Source organism: Rhinatrema bivittatum, chromosome 5, assembly GCF_901001135.1.
Source record: "Rhinatrema bivittatum chromosome 5, aRhiBiv1.1, whole genome shotgun sequence".
NCBI lineage: Eukaryota > Metazoa > Chordata > Amphibia > Gymnophiona > Rhinatrematidae > Rhinatrema > Rhinatrema bivittatum.
Genome location: NC_042619.1, coordinates 40,158,156 through 40,180,117, shown reverse-complemented (window position 1 = coordinate 40,180,117; position 21,962 = coordinate 40,158,156). Strand labels below are relative to the sequence as shown.

At 42.3% G+C, this 21,962-nt stretch overlaps 1 protein-coding gene and 1 long non-coding RNA gene across 10 annotated transcripts in view; one reads left to right on the top strand and one right to left on the bottom strand.

Moving 5' to 3' along the window:
• SYTL2 (synaptotagmin like 2) overlaps nucleotides 1–21,962 on the top strand; it is a 264,487-nt gene that overhangs the window by 213,330 nt on the left and 29,195 nt on the right. For 5 of the 9 annotated variants that reach the window (XM_029602243.1, XM_029602249.1, XM_029602250.1 and 2 more), the window contains 5 exons: nucleotides 7,928–7,975; nucleotides 9,458–9,549; nucleotides 10,990–11,109; nucleotides 13,018–13,187; nucleotides 16,183–16,285. In XM_029602243.1, coding sequence (XP_029458103.1) covers nucleotides 7,928–7,975; nucleotides 9,458–9,549; nucleotides 10,990–11,109; nucleotides 13,018–13,187; nucleotides 16,183–16,285 — 533 coding nt within the window. The remainder of the gene's footprint in view (nucleotides 1–7,927; nucleotides 7,976–9,457; nucleotides 9,550–10,989; nucleotides 11,110–13,017; nucleotides 13,188–16,182; nucleotides 16,286–21,962) is intronic. The other 4 variants (XM_029602247.1, XM_029602244.1, XM_029602246.1 and 1 more) reach the window with 3 other exon arrangements.
• The window catches only part of LOC115091916, a 90,571-nt gene that overhangs the window by 57,703 nt on the left and 10,906 nt on the right, over nucleotides 1–21,962 (bottom strand). The gene's annotated exons all lie outside the window — the stretch shown is intronic.

Sequence of the window (21,962 nt, the reverse complement as noted above, 5' to 3'; positions counted from 1 at the left end):
CAAACATTGGCACAGTAGTACATCAGCTTCACAGCCTGATAAATCAGTTTGTGTGCGCAGTTTTAAATTAAGGTACCTTTTAGCTCAAGGATCTAATTTCCTACAAGCAAAACATATGTAAAAAGAACCTCCGCACTTTGTCTTGGTCCTTAAATGTAGCACTTTAAAGCAAATAACCCACAGGTGTTTTTACACAAGTTGAAGCCTGCACAGTTTATATGGAATATTACACTTTAGAAGTTGCTACAGGGGTAAAGGTCTTCTAGCAACAATGTACAGTTCTGACTATGCAGAAGAATGTTATAGGTGCATATGTTGCACTATTAGTGTTTTTTTCCTCTTCATCAAGTAGACCAATCCAGAAAATGGGATACACGCATTCACCACTAGGTGGAGATAGAGAACTTCCTTCTTTTTCTGACAGCCTATATTTTGGGATAGCAGTGTGCACTGAAAGTAGTTCTCTGCCAATAGCTGGGATAGCAAATAAAAGAAGATGAAAGAAAAGGAAAGAGCTAGTAGCAAGGATTCCACAGATAAAACTGTTCTTTCCTCCCAGATTCTAGTCCCATTTGGGCCTGGCAGCATTTTATTCACTGCCAGCATAGTGATGGGCCAAAAAAAAAAAAGAGACAAGCCTCTGGCGAGAAGCAGGTACAAAAGGAAACAACAGAGGTGGGAGACCGGAGTAGCGGGATAGATGTGAAAGGAGAGGAGCCAATACCCACATAGTAGGAAGTCCAGGGTGGGGGAAGCAGACAGGGAATGGACCCCAGACTGCGGCAGTAACGCTGACACCGAGTGTGAGGTAGGTCCATTTCAGGCAGGCAGTGAAGTCGGGGATCCAGGTCTAGAAGACACTGAGGGGGAAATGGATTTCTCCACAAGAGTTCATCATTCTGATGCACAGGGCATACAAGGAGATGAAAGGATAAGGTAGACATTGAAAAGAGAGGCTCTAGATCATCTACATGTGCCCCCAGGGAGAAGAAAGCAAGAGCTAAAAGGCCTCAACTGGGGAAAGAAGTAATCGGTTCCCCAAATTTTTCACCGAGCCTCTAGTCCTCAAAGTTACAGCATGGAGGACTTAAAAATCCTATGGGCTCAGGGAGGACTCACAAGGAGAAGGTGATCTGTAAGAAGGCAACAATTGGCTTTTTGGAAAGGAGGAGTTGGCTGCACTTATAGCAAAAGTGGAAAAATCATTAGATTTAACTGAGCAGGAGGAGGAGGAGGATAAGGGTCATGGGGATCTGATCCTTGTGGGGACTAAGAAATCAACCAAAGCCTTTCCCTTTCATTCATTTCATGGCAGAATGGGAAGCCCCAGACACAGCCCCGAGGGTCAGGAATACGGTGGGGAGATTATATTCACGGCAGCAAAAGGTGATAGAACAATTGTTTAAAGTTCTGAAAGTGGATGCTTCAGTCACAGCAGTGACAAGGAAAACCATGATTCCAGTAGGAGGCGGCACAATCCTCAAGGATGCACAGGACTGGAAGTTAGAATCTCTCTTAAAAAGGTCCTTTGAGTTGGCCAACCTATCGCTGCAGGCAGCAGTATGTGGTGGATATATAGCTATTAGCTAGAGCAATGGTGAAGTTGTAGATAAAGGTGAAATAGACACTGATGCAGATGAGGAAACTGTCAAAGTAAAGTCAGGGGCAGCATTTGTGGCGGACATATTGTATGGTCTAATTAGGACCTCATCCAAGAAAGTAGCTGCAATGGTTATGGCAAGAAGGTTCCTGTGGCTAAGATAGTAGTAGTTGACTCGACCTCCAAGATTCTTTTAAGCAGGCTACCTTTTAAAGGCTGCATATTATTTGGAGAAGATCTAGAAAAATTGGTAAAGAACCTAGGAGATTTTAAACCTTGGAGATTGCCAGAAGACCAAGGTCAAGGAGTAGCAAGAACCTTTAAGGTTTTCTCTAAAGACTAAAGGCAATATAGGCCAGCTATGGGGGTCATATTCACAAGAGGGGGGACTTAAGTTAAGCTGATTTTTTTTTTCAGGGTAGTCAGAAGCGAAGCAGAGAGAGGTCTCCCATGAAGTGAGAAATCTCAGAGGTTCCAAATGAAGTTTTCTGGGTCCACTCCTCACTTCTTCCAGTAGATGGCCTGCTAACAAGGTTTTATAAGGAATGGACTCATATTTCAAAGGACGGGTGGGTCCTAGAAATTATTCTGCATGGCTATGCCCTCAAACTGGCTTCCACTAATCCAAGCAAATACCCAATATCCCCAAGCAGGTCCAAAATATAGAATGGAGCCATTCGGTCAACAGTAGAGAAACTGCTCCACTTGGAAGCAATAGTACTACTAGTCTCTGAATCTGAGATAGAAAGGGGATGCTTTTGGTTTACTTTGTTGTTCCAAAGAAAGAAGGCACATTCCTTCTGGTATTAATTTAAAAAGGATGAACAGATACCTCTTAATATCCCATTTCAGTATGGAAACATTGAGGTCGGTGATGGAGGCAGTAAAGAGAGGGGAGTTCCTTACCTCTATAGATTTAGCAGAAGAATGTCTGCATATCCCCATTAGGAAAACATACCAGATATATCTGAGGTTCACAGTCTTGGGGAACCACTATCAATTCAAAGCAATGCCTTTTGGTCTGGCCATGGCATCATGCACCTTTACCAAAGTTATGGTAGTAGTGGCAGGTCCATCCCCATTTGAACAACTGGCTAGTAAGGGCCAACTTGAGGCTAGCAAGTGAGCAGTCCATCTTGAGGTTGAACAACTCTTGGAAGCTTTGAAATGGGTAGTGAATGAGTCCAAGAGTTGTTTACAGCCTTCACAGTCTTTGATATATCTGAGGGCATGCTTTGATATCAAGTTAGGAAAGGCCTGCATGACCCTATATAGGAGAAGAGATTGGTAGCAAGCAGGAAGCCCAAGGCAAGGGTCTACTTGCAAGTGCTAGGATCAGTGGCTGCCACGATAGATCTGGTCCCCTGGGTGAGGGTGCACATGCGTCCTTTGAAAAAGGTGTTACTAGCACAGTGGTCCCTGCAGCTTCAGAGTTATGGGAAGAGGCTTGTTCTACCAGTGGAGACCAAGAAGAACATCTAGGGGTGGTTTAACAATGTTAATATATTAGCAGGGATACGTTTGGATCTGTCAAAGTGGGTGACGTTGACAGCCGACACTAGCCTGCTAAGCTGAGGGGGGGGGGGGGGGCCACTGCGAAGAACACATAGCACAGGGCAAGCAGTCAGTAAGGGAAGCCAATGGACAACAAATCAGCTAGAGATAAAAGCGATCAGGCTGGCACCCAACAACTTTCTCCCCAGGCTGAGGGGAAAAGCTATAAGAATGCTATCAGACAGTGCTACAGCAGTAGTATATGTGAACAGGCAAGGAGACGTGGAGCCCACAATTAGAGAAGGATACGGGAAGCCTAATGAGTTAGGCAGAGGTCCATGTAAAAGGGGCTGATGACAAGTCATATAGCAGGAATGGAAAACGGGCAGGTGGACTACCTCAGTCAGCACACACTGGATCCAGGAGAGTGGGAACTGTCCAGAAAGACATTTGTGAGCATAGTAGAGGCCTGGACAGCCTATCTGGGACCTGATGGTGACCCATCAGAATGCCAAGGCTATAAAATCTTTCAGCTGAACCCGAGGAAAAGGTTCAGAAGGGATAGCTGTGCTGATTCAGCTGTGGCCAACAGATGAACTACTTTGTTTTCCCTTCTTGGCCAGTGATTAGGTCATTTTGGTAGTGCCGAGCTGGCCCAGATACTTGTGGGATACAGACCTGGTAAGACTGAGCAGGAAAAGGTCACTCAGGCTAGCAGATACCAGTGGCCTTCTCCACCAGAGTTTGACAGTGATGGAAGAACCAAGTTTTTATCTTATAGCTTGGCTATTGAAAGGAGAAAGCTGAAAAACAGAGGCTTCTCAAATGCAGCAGTCTCGACCCTATTGAGAATAAGAAAATTATCAATGTCCTTGGCATATGGCAGGATCTGGAAGCTGTTCGAAACTTGGTGCAGGGAGAAAGGTGTTGCTCCATTTGAGTCACATATGCGAACAATTTAGACTGCCTGCAGGTTTGGTGGTGAATTAATTTAAAGTACAGGTAGCAGCATTAATGTGCTTTAGAGGTATAGTGGGTGGAAGGATTGAGATGTTGCCTTGTTTAGTCTGGATCACACAAACACACTAAGCAAATAATGACGTATATAAGAAAGCAGCTATATTATTATATACAAAAGTGGAATGTAACAAAACCGCTACTTATAAGAATGGCTGAAGGCATACATAAATTATTCAAGCAATTGCAGCAGAGCAGGTAAATGTTTCCCCAGTTAACAGGAATAAAAATATGAACAGATGGCCTAGCAGACGCTTGTCACTTTCCTGAGAGAATGCCTTCCTTCTTCTCCAGACGGTGACAGGCAAGCATGGTCTCTGTGGGAAGGCTAGATGAAGATTCTTTGGTGTTTGCCAAGTGTAACGCGTTGACCTGGTCAGGCTCAACCCTCAGCAAGGAATCCAAACAGTCTCTGGTGTATTCTTCTTTTCTGCTTTTTTAGCATTGCATTTCTGGCGCATGCGTACAAGCTAGTCCAGTTTCCCCTACCTCTCTTTGAGGCTCATGACTAGTTTACTGTCTTTGAAGATTTTTACTCTGCACCTGTATCTAAGTGACAACTGTATCTATCACTATGTGCTTACTATGTATCTCTCTAATGGAGTCAAAGTTGCTTTTTTTTTTACTGATAGCCTGTTCAGCCATCTTACAGTCACTAACCACTTATCATGCTTTTACACAAAGGGAGCTATATGTCCCTAACTCGTAGACCTAGATACTTCACGTCCACTCTCTCCTAATCTAATACAAAAGGCCAATTGGAAGGTACATCAGTAGGTGCCCATCTGGATGTGTCCTATTTCATCAGGGCAGTAAAACATGTGTATCCCCCAATTCAGCATGTAGTGCCAGCATGGAACCTTAATTGGTGTTGAGGCCTTAAAAAAAGCACCTGTAGAACCCCCATGTAGAACCCTGTAGAACCCCCATGTTAGAAGTGAGCGTGTCTCGAGATAGACCGCGTATATTAAAAAGAATACAGAAGCCAGACATGTGAAGTGCTGAATCAAAAAGAGTGGTTTTGGATGGTTGCTATATCGATACAGAAGTGAATCCCCTGAGGCAGGACTTTGTCCGAAACACGATTGTGTTGGGATTGGGACTCCTAATGGATGAGTATTCAAGTTCTTCTTGTATCTGAATTCTTGAAATATAGCAAACTGGGAGCCAAAGTTGGTGTTAAACATTTGGATTTTTAGCAGCACGTTGGGGACAAAAATTTTATTAAATGGATAAAAGATCTTAAAAAATTTCATTAAATGGACAAAACAATCCTTAAAAATATATTAAAAAGTTGCTGTAATTAAAAGCAAGGTGATCCTATACCCTATTAGAGTCTGTGGTTAATCACAGACCCTTAGAGTAAGGGGCCTACATATGCAATCTTGAGTTTGACCATATGATTGTGTAAAATTGATATTGACCAGTTGAACCACACTTTTAGAGTTGTGTATACGAACCCCTAAGAGAAACATTGGTAAAGGACTTGACATTGAAGTCAGTGTTTTTGGTGGCAATCTGCTCAGCCAGAAGGATTTCAGAGCTCCAGGTGCTGTCTTGTAGGGATTCCTATTTAACATTCCACAAGGACAGGGTCACAACCCACACAGTCACAGCCATTCTGCCTAAGATAGTGTCGGAGTTCCATATCAACCAAGAAATATCTCTTCCAGCATTCAGGAGATCAGAATGCATTATAAAGAAGAACCTTTATCTACTAAAAGTCTGGAGAGCTCTGTTGTGATATCTTATGGTTAGAAATGATTTTAGGAAGTCAGGCTATTTTTCCTGTTTGGCGGGACAAAAAAAGGGCCAGGTGGAATCCAATGCATCCATTGCAAGGAAGCAATTATAGCAGCATACGCTGAGGAAAGCAGACAAGTGCCACCAAATTAAAGGCCCATTCAGTGAAGTCTCAGGCTGCGTCATGGGTAGAACCCAAGCTAGTGTCTCCACAGGATATTTTCAGGGCAGCCCTCATAGTCCTCTTTACATTCATTTGTAAAGCATTATAGATTGGACCTGCAAGCAAAAGAAGAGGCAGTCTTTAGTAGAAAGGTTTTAGGGGCCATTGAGGCCTGTGCTTGGGCACATCCCATTTGTCTGGGCTGGTCTGCAGAACAAAAAGGAAGGTGAAATTTAAACTTACCAGTTAATTTCCTTTCCTTGAGTCGTGACAGACCAGTTGAGCACCTTCCCAAGAGGAAATAACTAATAGGGAGGATCCTGTTTCTTTTATTTTTTTACCCTTCCTCTCTTGTTGTAGAAAATGGAAAGGGAAAGAAAAGAATTGAGGAATAGGGTGAAAGGTTTCCTTCTCTCACCACTGAAGTTCTTGGCAGAGAATTGAGGGAACAAAATGTAGATATAATGTAAGTTCACTCTTTCTTCACAGGGAAAGAAGTAAGGGGGAATACAAGAGAAGGAAGAATAAAAGAACCTGCTTGTGATATGCATAAGTATATGAGCTTATTTTCTTTTTCTGTTTTCATATGATTTTGCCTTTTTTAACTCTCATAGATAAAGGTAGTGAATAATGGAGAAGCAAAGTACCGACATACAGGGAAAGGGTGCTAGGCAAATAGGCTACTGTCTATGCACCCTGCTATCCCATAATATATAGGCGGAAGTCAGAAAAAGAAAGTAGACGTTCTGTGCTTTCATCTAGTGGTGAGCAGTGTATCCCATTTTTCTGGACTGGTCTGTCAGGATTCAAGGAAAGGAAATTAACTGGTAAGTTAAAATTTCCCCATAATAATTGTGTCAGAATTTTATTAGTATGTATGTGAATTTTGGAATCTACTCTGAACAATATTATGGAGGTAATGGAATACAAAAATGAATAAATATAAGAAAGTTGCTAAAAATGAGAGCGTGGGCATAAGACATGCTATGTCAAAACTGTTCAAGTCATCTGGCTTACAGGCTTATTTTGTTAGTATTTCTACTCTAATTTTGTCTGCCCCTAAATGTGATCCTTAATTGGCTATACTAAAAGTAGGAACAGAGCCCTTTAATCGTTAAACCAGTTTTTACTTTTTGAGATATGTACAGTGGCACACAGTTCAAAAGCTACTAAAATTGGGTACAGTTGTGTGAGTAGACTGTTTTGTATTGTTGGTTGTCATCTATTATGTTGCTGAAATTCGTTAGTTTGTCGTAGAAAAAGTGAAAGTGGCTGAAAAGGATAAGAAAGGCTAATAAATCTGTCTGATTTGAAACAAAAATTATAGTATATTTCTGTGCCAAAACTGTCTTTTGGCAATTTTTACCATTAAGACAGTATAAAAGCTGATATTCACTCATGTGGGTTCTGGCTTTGTTGGCTTAAATGAAATAACCCTAAAATTGTATTTTTACTGAAACAAGGAAACATGATGGCAGAAAAAGACCTCACGGCCTATCCATTGAACTACTCAGCTCTACAGTCCCTATTGCTCCCTTGGAAATCCCCTGTGCTTGTCCCATGTTTTCTTAAATTCAGATACTGTCCTCCTCTCCCAGCTCTACCGGGAGGTTGTTCCATGCATCCATCAACCTCTCTGTAAAGAAACCTAGCCATAAAGACCATATAGTTTATTAAGGACTGTATTATCATTTGTCTGATTGAATAAGGACCTTGTTTGAATCTGGATTATATGCAAAACAATTTTTTTTAGGGGGGGAAGGAGGCTGGGAGGAGGGAATGAATGGACATTTTAAAAATTATTTCATTCAGAAGGGGAATAATGCTACAGTAGTTCCGAAAACTTGATGTATCTTGATCATTAAGCCCTGCCTTTGTTTGATTGTTATCAATCTTGGATTTCTGAGCAGATCAGAAAACAGATCAGCCCCAGGAGACACATGAAAGTGTGCCAGGAAGTGAGTAATAGGATCCTAATTGAAAAAGCTTAATAGAACTCACCACTGCTCAATTTCAGATTTGTCTGGCTCATGAGCAACTAATTCCAGTAATAGCTCCACTCACTACTGTTTACTACTAAATGCTTGCAGCAGCCTGCACATTTGCTTCTAACTTAACATCTACAACAGCATGTATAAATGGAATGGAAACGTTAGTCAGAATTTGCATATGAACGGTATTTGCATTGTTAGTCATTTTGCTTATACTAATTGTAGTTATGTTGCCTATTAACGACTGGAAAAGGCATATGGATACAAGCTGCTGTTAACTTGCATGCTTACTTTGCAAGCTGACACTTGTATTTTTCCTGTGACTGTTGAGATATGACAGGCAAAACTTTGTTGTGAAAACGCTTTTGGCATGTCTCAGGCGTGGTGGCATGCATCCACGAAGTTACACCACATCAGGTATGGAAGAAACTGGAAATGTTTTGTCTTTGTGAAACCTCTAGAGCTTTTTGACAAGTTGTAGAAGCCTTGTGAAACAACATTTCAGACATGGTGAAAATACTTTCAAAGCTGGGAAGCTTTTTCATATAGAAATGTGCCTTATATGCAATAGAACAAGGAGAATTGCAGGCTAAATAGAAGTTTGCTTTGTGATCAAAGTAGCCATTAGCCTGCTCTTTTGTACCATTCATCACTTCATGCTCACTGTACCAATTCCAGTGGTCTTTCAACACCCCTTGATGATAATTAATATTCTTTTTTCTTTACCTCATGCCCACTGCCCCCCCGGGGTGGGCAGAGGTCAGGTTGAAGCTTACTTCATCTCTAGACAATATAAGCCAGCATTACTCTCTTTCTCAATTGTCAAACTGGGAAAAATTGAATGGAAACCCCCCCCCCCCCCCCCCACCACCACCACTAGTTTTTGGCGTGTTGCTTTTGAAAATATTTTCCCAAGCCTCAGCCACCCATGCCGCTTCTTCTGAACGGTAGAAGGCAATGCCAGGGATGCCAAGCACGCCAACTAGTCATTAAGCAATGAAACATTGAAACACCATGCAGTATAAGGTATTTACCAATATGGACATAGTCACTGGGAAGCGAATGGCTCTAGGGGAACAGGAGCCAATTTCTGAGCAGTGGACCAGGTAACAATGATTTCAAACTCTGTATCTTTTCAACCACAGGTACAATAAAATGTTTATTTTTACTGCTTTTTTACTCACTCCTAGTGGCAAAATACTTTATACGTTCAGTGATGCTTCAGAAAGGATTAGCAAATAGTAGTAAATAGTTCTCCCTCTATTTGTTTCTATTTTGCTTCATCTCAGTACAGTTTAAGGTGGTTCACACTTGTTGATTCAGATTTAGAGAATCCTGGGCTAAACAAACAAGTCCTTCCTATACCACATCTCTCATGGTTAATTGAAATCTAATTCTGCTTTTGTCGGGACACACTAAGAATTTTGAAACTGAAATACTGCTGTTTAGTTTCCACAGTGCCTTCATTCTCGAATAAGTTTTCAAATCCGGAAAACCTTAAAAGGCTGAGCCAGTCCGTACCAGCATTTCTGCAAGAGGAGGCAAGTCTTTAACTTACAACTTACAATGGAAAACAAAATGCATAATTTTCTTACAGTCTTTTATGTCTGAAGCTTATTTAGAATAATGAAATATTATTTTAGACTAAAAAATAGGCTTTAATAGTTTGGGGGTTTTTTTTAATTTTTTTGACCTGGTAATGTCGTTCTGCTCATTTGGACTTCCATCTCATGAGCCTTCATTCACAACTGGAGATTGAGATCCTCCTCCCCCATTTTAGATCCTCCCTGCCCCAACCTATGTACTGTGGTCATAGGAGCAATGACGGTCCTAAGCCGAGGGCCATGTGCCAGGCTCTCCCTCTGAAGTCCTGCGATCGTGGGCCCAGAATCCGGCCACCCGGTGTCCCTCCCTAGCACTGACCATGACACCCGTTCCTCTTCGACCTACCCTGCCCCTTCTGGGGTCTGTGATTGCTGCTTCCACAGCATCCCCAGCCCCAGCTGGCCCAGGGAGTGTAAGACCCAACATGGGGATTGAAGCGGGGATGTTCCACATGGCCTGCCGCTGGGCCCTGAATGTATTATCATCAGAATAAAAATACAAATAAATACATCTAAATGTTTCTGAATGCTGTTACTATTCTGATAATGTAATTTCAGCAGCTCTAAGATTTTTGGTTTGGCCTGGAATGATGTTCCTTGCTGTCTAATGGTTATGGGACCTTGAATAAGCTTAGTATGAAGAGGCAAACTCTCTGTAATGGATATACAAATATATTTGGATGATTGTTATGTGTTTACTAAAACTGTTACAAAGCTTTACTTGCTAGTTTGGATATAAGACTAATCTTCATGCCCCATGGCAATGACACGCTTCATAAGCATCCCTGTTGCTTCATGCTTCAGTACAGCGCTGGCTGCAGCATGAAGGCTGTGGGGAGCTCTCCCCCAAGCCTGATCTCTCCCCTTCCTCTCCTGCAACTTTATGCACATGTACGTGCACACAAAAGCAAAAATACACGTGAATGTCTGGATATCTCTGAATATCGGAATTAGCCAGATAAGTTAGCCGGATATCCTAACTCCCCTCTGTCCCCCGAATGCCGCCAACTTATCTGGCTAACTTTTATCAGGCCAAAATCTTAGCCAGATAAATCAGAGCGGGAAATTTAAAACCCATGGTGCGTCTGGCTAAGACCTGAACTTAGCAAGCCAAGGCATTTGAGTATTGACCTCTGTATGTCTTACCCATAGTTTCAATGAAATCTCATAAATGCCAATAATGAGTAAACATTCTTGTGTGTAATCTTCAAGGGGGTACAATATCAAGACATGTAGCAGCGTATTGGGGAAGGTGCTCCCAGGATCGACAGAACTGCAGCCTGCGCTGTTGCATTCTCACAATGTGGCCCTGCCCTGCTCTTCCCTGACCTCAGAATAATGCCAACCCTGCCTATTTCTTTGTGCCTTGTCTTGTAGAGTGATGACAGAGAGACAGATTCAACATCAGAAAGCAGCTTTCAGCTTGGCAGACACAAGAAGAGCCCCAGTTCGCTAACCAATCTTAGTGGCTCCTCTGGCATGGCGTCCATGTCCTCTGTATGTAAAAGAAGGCTTTTGTTCGATAACTCTCTGCTTTCACTAACCTGTTCATCGTGGGTCTGTTATTAATTGATCTAAAGTCGTAGCTAACCCTGCTTTTTTTCTTGTATGTTAATAAAATGGTATTTTGATCTAACAAACTAAACACTTTTTCCTTACCATATTAGAGAATGACGTCACTGAAAAATAACTGTTGGGGGTCCTGAAAAATTATTTTTGGTTGGAATTTTTTTTTTTTTTTTTTATCAGAGTTGTATGTAATGTTTCAAACATTATCAAGGCTGATTGTTCCATTTTGTATTATTTTGTGCTCGGAATGCATTTTTTCAGTATGACGAGTTAAACTTGAGGACTTTTCTTCCATGCCGCACACAGTATAAGAAACCCTAAAGGTTCACAGTGTTGTACTTATTAAATATGTCTTTTGGTTTAGTCTAATTGTAGATTCCAGACACCATATCAGAGTATCCCAAACCTGCCCTGGTGACTCCACAGCAATCAGGTTTTCAGGGTATCCACAATGCATGTATTGGGTCTCCATGACATGTATGTTGGTCTCCTATAGAGTCATTTGAGTACCTGAAAACTGGACTGGCTGTGGAGTCACCAGGGTAGCTTTGCACTTTCATAATATCATGAATATCGTGAATCCCCTCCTACCTTTTTTTTTTCTATTATTATTTCTAGCCTGGCAGCTTCTTGCTATACAGAAGTTCCAACAAAAAAACAAATTCATGTCAAAAATGAAGGAAGGAAGAACGCCTTAGATAAACCACAGTTCCTTCATAAACACACCTACGTTCACATGGATAATCACAATTTTATACAGACCATCATACTATGCACTCCCGGTTAAAACCTTTATTTGCCTTTCCAATAATCATGTAGTCATAGTCCAAAAATCCAATAATTTTTTTTCAAATGTTTATGTATTTGTAATGCAAATAAAATGACTTTTCTTGATCAAACATCCAGCAGATCTTCACAGATATCACCCCAAATCTGTTGGATGTTTGATCAAGATAAGTCATTTTATTTGCATTGAAAATACATACAAATCTGAAAAAAAAACTTATTTGGGTTTATGGACTATGACCACATAATTATTGGAAAGGCAAATGAAGGTTTTAACCACGAGTGCCTAGTATGATGGTCTGTATAAAATTGTGATTATCCATGTCATGTGAACACAGATTCATTGCTGCTCATTTCTGAACTCAGGACCCATGAGCTTCCATTCACAACTGCCAGACATTTTCCCCTCTTTTATGACGCCCTCCCCTGGCAACTTGAGTACTGCAGTGATAATCCTAAACCTAGAGGTGCTCTAGGGTCGGCCTGTAGGCATTGCTGCTTTGCGATGGCCAGGATTCCTTCCCCCCTCATCCCCAGGGGCTATAAATGCTGCACCTGCAATGTTGCTGACCCTGGCAGATCTGAGAACCAAGAGCCTGGGTCTGGGAATTGAACCTTGGTTCAATTCCACTTCCAATATGAGCCATCTGGCTAGCACATAGCCCCGTCCTACTTGAGGCTGCATCAAGCTACTGTGGCTAAGAGAGAGAGAGACTCAGTACTGTTCTGATATTTTCAGAGTGGTTTTCAGACTAACCATTAGGTGTTGCTATACTTTTATGCTCTCCTCCTAGGGGTTCCGAGTGCCACTGCAGCAACATCCCCAGCCCCTAGTATGAGCGAGTGTTAAAAGAATAAAATCCACATCCTTGGCTGGCAGGTTATGGTACTCTGCTCCCAGTTCCCTGAGCTGTTCTGACCTGCCATCCATTTTGCTCTTGATATGTTGCTCTGGCACTTTCCGCTGCATCGACATTTTAACCACTTTGAGGAAACCGGCACTCCTTATAGTGACAATGAAAATGTGTTTTGCTTTTCTGACATTAACAGGTGAGCGGAAGTGTCATGAGCATCTACAGTGGCGATTTTGGTAACGTGGACATAAAGGGGAACATTCAGTTTGCCATTGATTATGTGGAGCAGTTGAAGGAGTTCCATATTTTTGTTGCCCAGTGCAAGGACTTAGCTGAGGCAGATGTAAAGAAACATCGGTCCGATCCGTAAGTAGAATTTGGTTTGGCATTGCTACCACGGGTCCCTTCAGTCGTAAACTGCATTTGTGCATTGTCTAGATTTTAAAAAATGCCGCAATATGAAGAGATGTGAGGTTTTGATTAAAATGCAATATATATATATATATATATATATATATATATATTTGGGGGTTTTTAATAAATAAGTGAATGAAACTAAAACCATTTAAATGACCAGCTTGTGAAAAGCGACTTCTGTCCCTTTCTTTAGGATTCCTTATGAGACATTTTTCACATTAAGGGGCTCATTCACAAAGCCGTGAAAGGCCATTTACCACACAATAAACGCTGTTTACCATGCGGAAATGGCCTACTTGGGGAATAAAGCGAGGTATTTCAAAAACATCATGTTAAATTGGCCCCTGACACTGTGGATATTTAGAAAACCCTGTACAACACATACTGACAAACATATTAGAATAGTATCCCATAATAAGTCCCTTTCCCATCCCCCCTCAGATAGCGCTATCCCATAAGATTCCATTTTATATGGCAATACTAAGACCTCCAACTCAATCATAATATTATAAATGGCACAATATGGTCTTTAATCTTTCAATGTAAATACCACTATACTTTCAGGCTTAGATCTTAATGTACATATTTCAAATGTTTAATTACTGTTCTCAATGTTAGTAACATAACCTACTGTAAAAAATTGTTTTTAACTTTAATCGTTAATTGAATGTAATATGTTGTTAGAACTGTGATCCGGAGTGAAGGCATTGGCCAAACCTCGGTATATAAAAGCATATATACGTGCAATTAAATGAGCTGATTTGCATGCGAATGCATGCTAATCCGTTTATAATTACCCTAAATGATGTAAATCAAATCACACGGCTTGATGAAAAAAAAATCACAAGCCATGTTCTGTGATGTAGCTTAACTTCCCCCAGGAGCATCAGGATATTAATACACATCCTGGGACCCTGTCTAAAGTGGCCAACAACCCCAGGTAAGCCCCCCCCCCTCCCCAAAACCCCAGGGGTCTGCACAGATCCCATGTCCTACCCTCCCTGCCATCCTTGGAGGTGGCCAAAACCTTAAAAAAAAAAAATGTAAAGGTTGGAACCAGACCCCGTCCCTCAACCCCTCCCCTTCAATCAAAAAAATCCAGCCAAGGACCCCCACCCCCAGACCTCTCCTACTTACAAATGAGTTCCTGGGGGTCAATTTTTTAAAATGGCAGCAGCCAATCCTTTGTCCTTATTATGTAAGGGGGGGGGGGCAGGAGTCTGGGCTCCATGAGATGGATTTTTTGATTGAAGGGGAAGGATTGGGGCCTGCTACCATCTTTTAAACTTTTTTTTCTATAATTTTTGAACAATGGCCACCTCCAAGGGTGAGGACATAGAGAAAGAGCCTCTGGGGTGGCCCACATAGTAGTCAATTATTTATATCACTATGGGAGGGCCAGCTAATAATTCGAGGTGAGGTTTTGGTGGTGGTTTAGGGTTTTGGGGCCAGTCTTACAAGCAGAGTGAGTCATACAACAACACAGTAGACCGCTGTGAAGATTTGACATCATTTGGAGTGAGGAAAGTCTCCCAAAGATGAGATTTCTGCAATGTTCTCTCGCCCTAGCTTGATGGTACCCTGTTATAGAATCCATCAAGCTAGGGCGAGAGAACATTGTCGACATCTCATCTTTGGCAGACTTTTTTCACTCTAAATGATGTCAAATTTTCACCGAGGTGTACTGTGCTGTTCGTACGTCTCACTCTGCATGTCAAGCTGGCCCCTAAACCCTAAACCACCACCAAAACCTCACCTCGGGTTATTAGCTGGCCCTCCTATAGAGATATAAATAGTTGAATACCGTGAAGACCTCCCCAGAGGCACTCTCTACTCCACTTCACTCCCTCTCCCCTCTCCCTCCCCAAGCCCAGAAATAGCCAAAATGCAATTTGCAATCTTTATCGCAAATTGCATTACGGCCATTTTGGACATATCACACAGCTCAACTCCAGGGAAAAAAGATGAAGTTATTTCCAGCATTAAAAACATGCGATAGTGTAACACACGGTGTGATAATGCCCCTCGTTTTCATTAATCCCGCCCAAACCCCTCCCCGATCCCGCCCCTTTCAAAAATTAGCATTTGCGCTATGTTAATGCATGCGTTATGCCGTTATCACACATTTTGATGAATGACCCTGTTAGATAGTATTTTCAACTCTCTATATGTTCTTTTCCTTTTTTTTTTTTTTTTTTTTTTTAAAAGTGCCTACACAGAAAGCAGGTGCAAATGGCAAGTTTCAAAGTGAAAGTGTGCATGTACTCATGCTCTGAAAATTGGTGCAAGGTCTGTGGGTACAAAGTATCTGCTGATTTTTGTCCCTCTGTGGACAGCCTGAAAATTATCCCCAAAATGGCGAAACATTGACAATAATGCAATTAATAGTCTGCACATTTCGACTTTGCTGTGACGTGTTTCTAATGCGTGAGAATGGAATTGGGGAAGGTGGGCAAATTCAACAGATTTGACGTTCGTTTCTTCGTCTTCTATTGGTTTATGTTGGGACAGAATAGGATAATCACACCAGTACCTCTGAACTCCAAGTCACCATATCTTTATAGCTAGAATGAGGAACATCTATATTGTGCTGCACTGTTAGTGGTTGGAATGCTCATTTGGAGGGTAATTTTCCAAATTTTTAGGTAAGCATGCAAGCATTCCCCCCATGTAAAAATCATGTTTAAAAATTGCTTCCTACCCCCCCCCCCCCCCACTACAAAGTGTGGGTAAAACTAAGTGAGCCCGCCCAAGGTTTAACCTGCGTACTCTGCCTCCACTTTGGAGCAGCTACGCAGCGCGCAGGTGCGACGTAGCCGCCCTCCTCCACTGGCCTGAATTTTCAAAGGGAAATGCCCCAAGCAGTTTTCCTTTAAAAATTAGCTTGCAGGCCCTCAAGTTCAGAAGTTTCTCTTTCCTAATGGGATTGTCTTATTTATTTTAGATATGTGAAGAGTTACCTGCTTCCAGATAAAGCCAAAATGGGAAAAAGGAAGACAACCGTGAGGAAGAAAACTTTAAATCCTGCCTACAATGATATCCTCCGGGTATGCACCAAACTTCCAAAGCTCTGCTGAGAGCGACTTCATCTGAATTACATTGCAGTAGTTCACTTGGGCCTCTTTTCTACAAAATATGAGAGAACTGATTATCCCTTAGTAGAAAAGAATATATATATATATTTTTTTTTTTTTTTTTTAAACATAAGCATGTGCAAATATCTCTAGCATTTTAAGTCATTTGTAGGGCTCGTGAGCGATACAAAATTGAGGGCCATGGCGAGCAGCCATGGTTCAGCTGTGTGATCCAGTTCTTTGATCCATTATGTTGGAAAATATTGCGAATGAAATTGCACATGCTGGTGTCAGATTAATTCATGCAATGTGCGCGTTGTGTGATTTGTGAGATCCTGGCTAAGCAGGTTCAGAGTTATATGATGATGTCTGTAAAATTCCTTCTGCTATGAAAGACTGGAGGGGCAGCTGTGCGAAGGCCGAGTATTCTGCATGGATCCGGCATATACTTCTGCCATTCCTAATCCTTCCCCTTGACAGGAAAGAAAAGAGAAAGGGGCTAGGAAGGTTGAAAGCACTGTAGAGTGTGCTCTACATGTTTAGCCATTCCCCTTTATAGAACTTGCCATTTTTTCTGCTCTTCCCACCAGCCACCGCGTTTCACTGACAAGAGCGACATGCACTGAGGGGTGGTTTTCTGTGTAAGTGCCGTGACGTTGGCTCTTGTTCTATGTGGCATTCTTGCCATCAAAACGGAAACAGACCAGCTTGGTAAAAGATGCACATACTGCCATAATTTTATTTAAAAAAACAAACAAACCAAATGTGGATACATTACATTGTTCCTGGGAGGCCCTTCTCCCTTTCCTTTTAAGGGACCTGATGGATTATTGATAGGACAAATACTTTCAAGTAGAGGGGCATCTGCTTTCAGATTCAACAAATTGTGATTCAGTGGGAGAAAGCCCAACCTATGTACTTATTAGCGCATTGCTGTCTCCCTTTTTGGATTGTGACCTCAGATTGTTAATGTTTTATTTACAAGGGAAGGGAAAAGATAGGCTTAGTCTGCGTAACAGATGAAGCTTTTCTTAAATCAGGATGATTTTTGCAGTCTCTCGAGCTATGATTATTACAGAGTTAGGTTATTGAAATACAGTAAATGCCAGCTTCTATGTTCTCCATGTAGAATGCCGCTGCTAGGGTCTTGACTGGTCTGACGTTCTCTGGGGTTGCAGTCTCTCGAGCTATGATTATTACAGAGTTAGGTTATTGACATACAGTATATGCCAGCTTCTATGTTCTCCATGTAGAATGCCGCTGCTAGGGTCTTGACTGGTCTGACGTTCTCTGGGGTTGCAGTCTCTCGAGCTATGATTATTACAGAGTTAGGTTATTGACATACAGTATATGCCAGCTTCTATGTTCTCCATGTAGAATGCCGCTGCTAGGGTCTTGACTGGTCTGACGTTCTCTGGGGTTGCAGTCTCTCGAGCTATGATTATTACAGAGTTAGGTTATTGACATACAGTAAATGCCAGCTTCTATGTTCTCCATGTAGAATGCCGCTGCTAGGGTCTTGACTGGTCTGACGTTCTCTGGTGTTGCAGTCTCTCGAGCTATGATTATTACAGAGTTAGGTTATTGAAATACAGTAAATGCCAGCTTCTATGTTCTCCATGTAGAATGCCGCTGCTAGGGTCTTGACTGGTCTGACGTTCTCTGGGGTTGCAGTCTCTCGAGCTATGATTATTACAGAGTTAGGTTATTGACATACAGTATATGCCAGCTTCTATGTTCTCCATGTAGAATGCCGCTGCTAGGGTCTTGACTGGTCTGACGTTCTCTGGGGTTGCAGTCTCTCGAGCTATGATTATTACAGAGTTAGGTTATTGACATACAGTGTATGCCAGCTTCTATGTTCTCCATGTAGAATGCCGCTGCTAGGGTCTTGACTGGTCTGACGTTCTCTGGTGTTGCAGTCTCTCGAGCTATGATTATTACAGAGTTAGGTTATTGACATACAGTGTATGCCAGCTTCTATGTTCTCCATGTAGAATGCCGCTGCTAGGGTCTTGACTGGTCTGACGTTCTCTGGTGTTGCAGTCTCTCGAGCTATGATTATTACAGAGTTAGGTTATTGACATACAGTATATGTCAGCTTCTATGTTCTCCATGTAGAAAGCCGCTGCTAGGGTCTTGACTGGTCTGACGTTCTCTGGTGTTGCAGTCTCTCGAGCTATGATTATTGCAGAGTTAGGTTATTGAAATACAGTATATGCCAGCTTCTATGTTCTCCATGTAGAATGCCGCTGCTAGGGTCTTGACTGGTCTGACGTTCTCTGGTGTTGCAGTCTCTCGAGCTATGATTATTGCAGAGTTAGGTTATTGACATACAGTATATGCCAGCTTCTATGTTCTCCATGTAGAATGCCGCTGCTAGGGTCTTGACTGGTCTGACGTTCTCTGGTGTTGCAGTCTCTCGAGCTATGATTATTACAGAGTTAGGTTATTGACATACAGTATATGCCAGCTTCTATGTTCTCCATGTAGAATGCCGCTGCTAGGGTCTTGACTGGTCTGACGTTCTCTGGTGTTGCAGTCTCTCGAGCTATGATTATTGCAGAGTTAGGTTATTGACATACAGTATATGCCAGCTTCTATGTTCTCCATGTAGAATGCCGCTGCTAGGGTCTTGACTGGTCTGACGTTCTCTGGTGTTGCAGTCTCTCGAGCTATGATTATTGCAGAGTTAGGTTATTGAAATACAGTATATTTATTTTATTTATTTTTAGATTTTTATATACCGGTGTTCCTATATGAAATAAAGATCACATCGGTTTACATGTTCTCCATGTTCTCTATGTTCTCCATGTAGAATGCTGCTGCTAGGGTCTTCACTGGTCTGACGTTCTCTGGTGTTATCTGCCTCTTCATTGACTCCCGATCGTATGCATGTAAAATGTAAGATCTTAACGTTGGTGCACAAGGGTGCTGTATAATAACATTGCAGCCTGCCCTGCCTGCACATTAAAGATTTACGTTCTACCTCAGGCTTTCCGTTGGACCAGTAAGAACATCTTGGAGATTCCTCCTGTTTGCACACTCTATCTTTACGATACAAGAGATCAGACTTTTATGGTGGTGGGCCTGCTCCCCTGGAATGCTTTACCAGCTGATCTGAGTGTTTTCTTTAGAATCTTTCCTGAAAAAAAACCTGAAGGCTCTTTTCTTTGCACAGGCTTTTGGAAGTTCAGGTCATGCAGTGAGCCAGGCCATAGATATTTTCTTTCACGTTAATTGTGGATGACCTCTATCTAAGATCTGGTCCAGGAAATTCAGTCAGTTGTATATTTCACACATGTTATGTAAATTGATTACTACTGTATGTACTCATTATTGTTTGCGTTTGCTATTTGTTAAATGTAATCTTTGACTGTATTATTTTATAACCCACTATGAATGGATGGATAGGCAGGCAATAAATATTTCAAATAAATAAGATTGCTAATCAATAAATCGGTAATGACGTCATTTAATTACTTAGTAACCCATAAATGTAATTACTATAGATGTGAACAGGGACTTTCATACTCTGCCACCTTTCAGTATATATGCAATGCTGGTGCATATATTGTAATCATCAGTCACCCTTAGTCCATATTTTAAAATATTTTGTTTTATAGGCAATAAAAAGTGTCACAATACTTAACAGTAACTCGAAGGATGTCTCACATGTAGACTGATACTCTTACTACAATCAGAAGTCAACTTAACCACACTGTTTAGTCAGGGAAACTTTGCAAACACACATGGTGAAGTCTACTTCTGGTTGGCGTAAGATTATCATGATGAGAGATCCTTTGGGCTACTGATAAGTATTGTGACAGTTTTTATTGCATATAAAACAAAATAGGGTAAATTTTAAAAGATGCCCCGATTTTATAACATGCGTGTGTCACCGCACAAGTTATAAAATCCGATACCTGCACGCACATGTACACCTGATTTTATATTGGTGCGTGCCTGTGCACGCAAGTGGGGGGAGAATTTTCTTAGAAACGTGCAGCGATGCGATAGAGCCGTTCCAATAAAGGAGCGAACTGGAAGGGAACTTCCTAAAACCCCAACCTACCCTGCCTGCCTTTTCCCCTATCCTCCCCAACCCCTAAAAAACCCCTCTAGATATTATTTTTTTTTATACTTAAGTGCTCTCCAGAATAGTAGTACATTTTGTGCACCACCCGGACTCTGGGCCCCGGTCCTCCCCACCCGCCCGCCCCTTTTTATTTTGCCGGCTTTTCCGCGTGTACCAGAAGTTACGCGTGTGGCTGGGCCGTGTGCATATCTCTCCCCCTTTTGGCATGCGTCGGGCTTTAAAAATTAGCCCTAATATTTTTAAACAATGGACCAAGGGAGACCGATTATAATGTAGGCACCAGCATTGCATATACGCTGAAAAGTAGCAGAGCATGAAGATCCCCGTTCACATCTATAGTAATTACATTTATGGGTCATGAAGTAATTTAATGATGTTCATAAGGTGGAAAGGTAACTAATTTAGTGTTCTGCCTTCACACTGTATATTTGTTATAGTAATGGTCATGCGCCAAAACACGAAAGGTGAATCTCCTTTGAGTCTTGTTTTCAATTATCCAGTGAGCAGGAAAGATGCAATGGTAATTTTGCCCTGTTATCTTTAGCTGGAGTCTCAGCTGAACCTAACAAACGGGTCTATCCTGTAAAGTGCGGCCGCGTTTACCCTACTCCTAAGCCGCTTTTTACTCACTTTCCAGCCGCGTTAGCCCTTCCTGCGATCCCGAATCCCCTTTAACCTACTCCTACCGCGTCCTAAATTCCCCGGGCAACCCCTTCCACACGCGGCATGCATATTGCATGCAAACGAGCGAATTAGCTATTCCCTAGCATCCCGTAACCCGCGCCCCGACTATCGCTAGTTTTCCCTGCCGTTTTTGTCGCGCGTTTAACCTGCAAACTTACCGCCTACCCTGACCCCTGCGGTAGAGGCAGGGGTAAGGGTAGGTGGCAAGCTTTCCCCCAGCCCCCGCTCACCTGCCCCGGCCGCGATCATGGGTGCCGGTCTCCGTGGCAGCCCCAGTCCTCTCCCCTGCTCCCAAAGCCAAAAAAAAAAAAAAAAAGCGAAAAAAACGTTGCAGCCCCCTCTCCGATGTCCGGACTGGGGCTGCCACGGAGACTGCAACGGCGAAGCAAAATAAACGGCGAAGCAAAAAAAAAACCAAAAGCAAAAAGTAAGTCGCTTCGCCGCTTCACTCTTCCCTCCTCCCGGAACAGGGCGCGAAAAGCAGCCTTGCTTCGGGAGGAGGGAAGCGGCGAAGCGACTTACTTCTTGCTTTTGGTTTTTTTTTTTTGCTTCGCCGCTGTCAGTGTGTCTCCCCTCCTCCCGGAGCAGGGCGCGAAAAGCAGCCTTGCTCCGGGAGGAGGAGAGACACCGGGAGGAGGAGAGACACTGCGGCGAAGCAAAAAAAAAAAACCAAAAGCAATTTTGGTTTTTTTTTTCCAAAAGCGACAATTTTGGTTTTTTTCCAAAAGCAACTTACTTTTGGGATCTGTCACTTTTGGACGCCTGCACAACTTACTTTTTTGAAGCCATCAGCAGGAACACGATCATAGCTCCTCCCGACGAAGACAAAGATGGCCGCCTGCACGGGGGAAAGCGTGCAATTGGCCG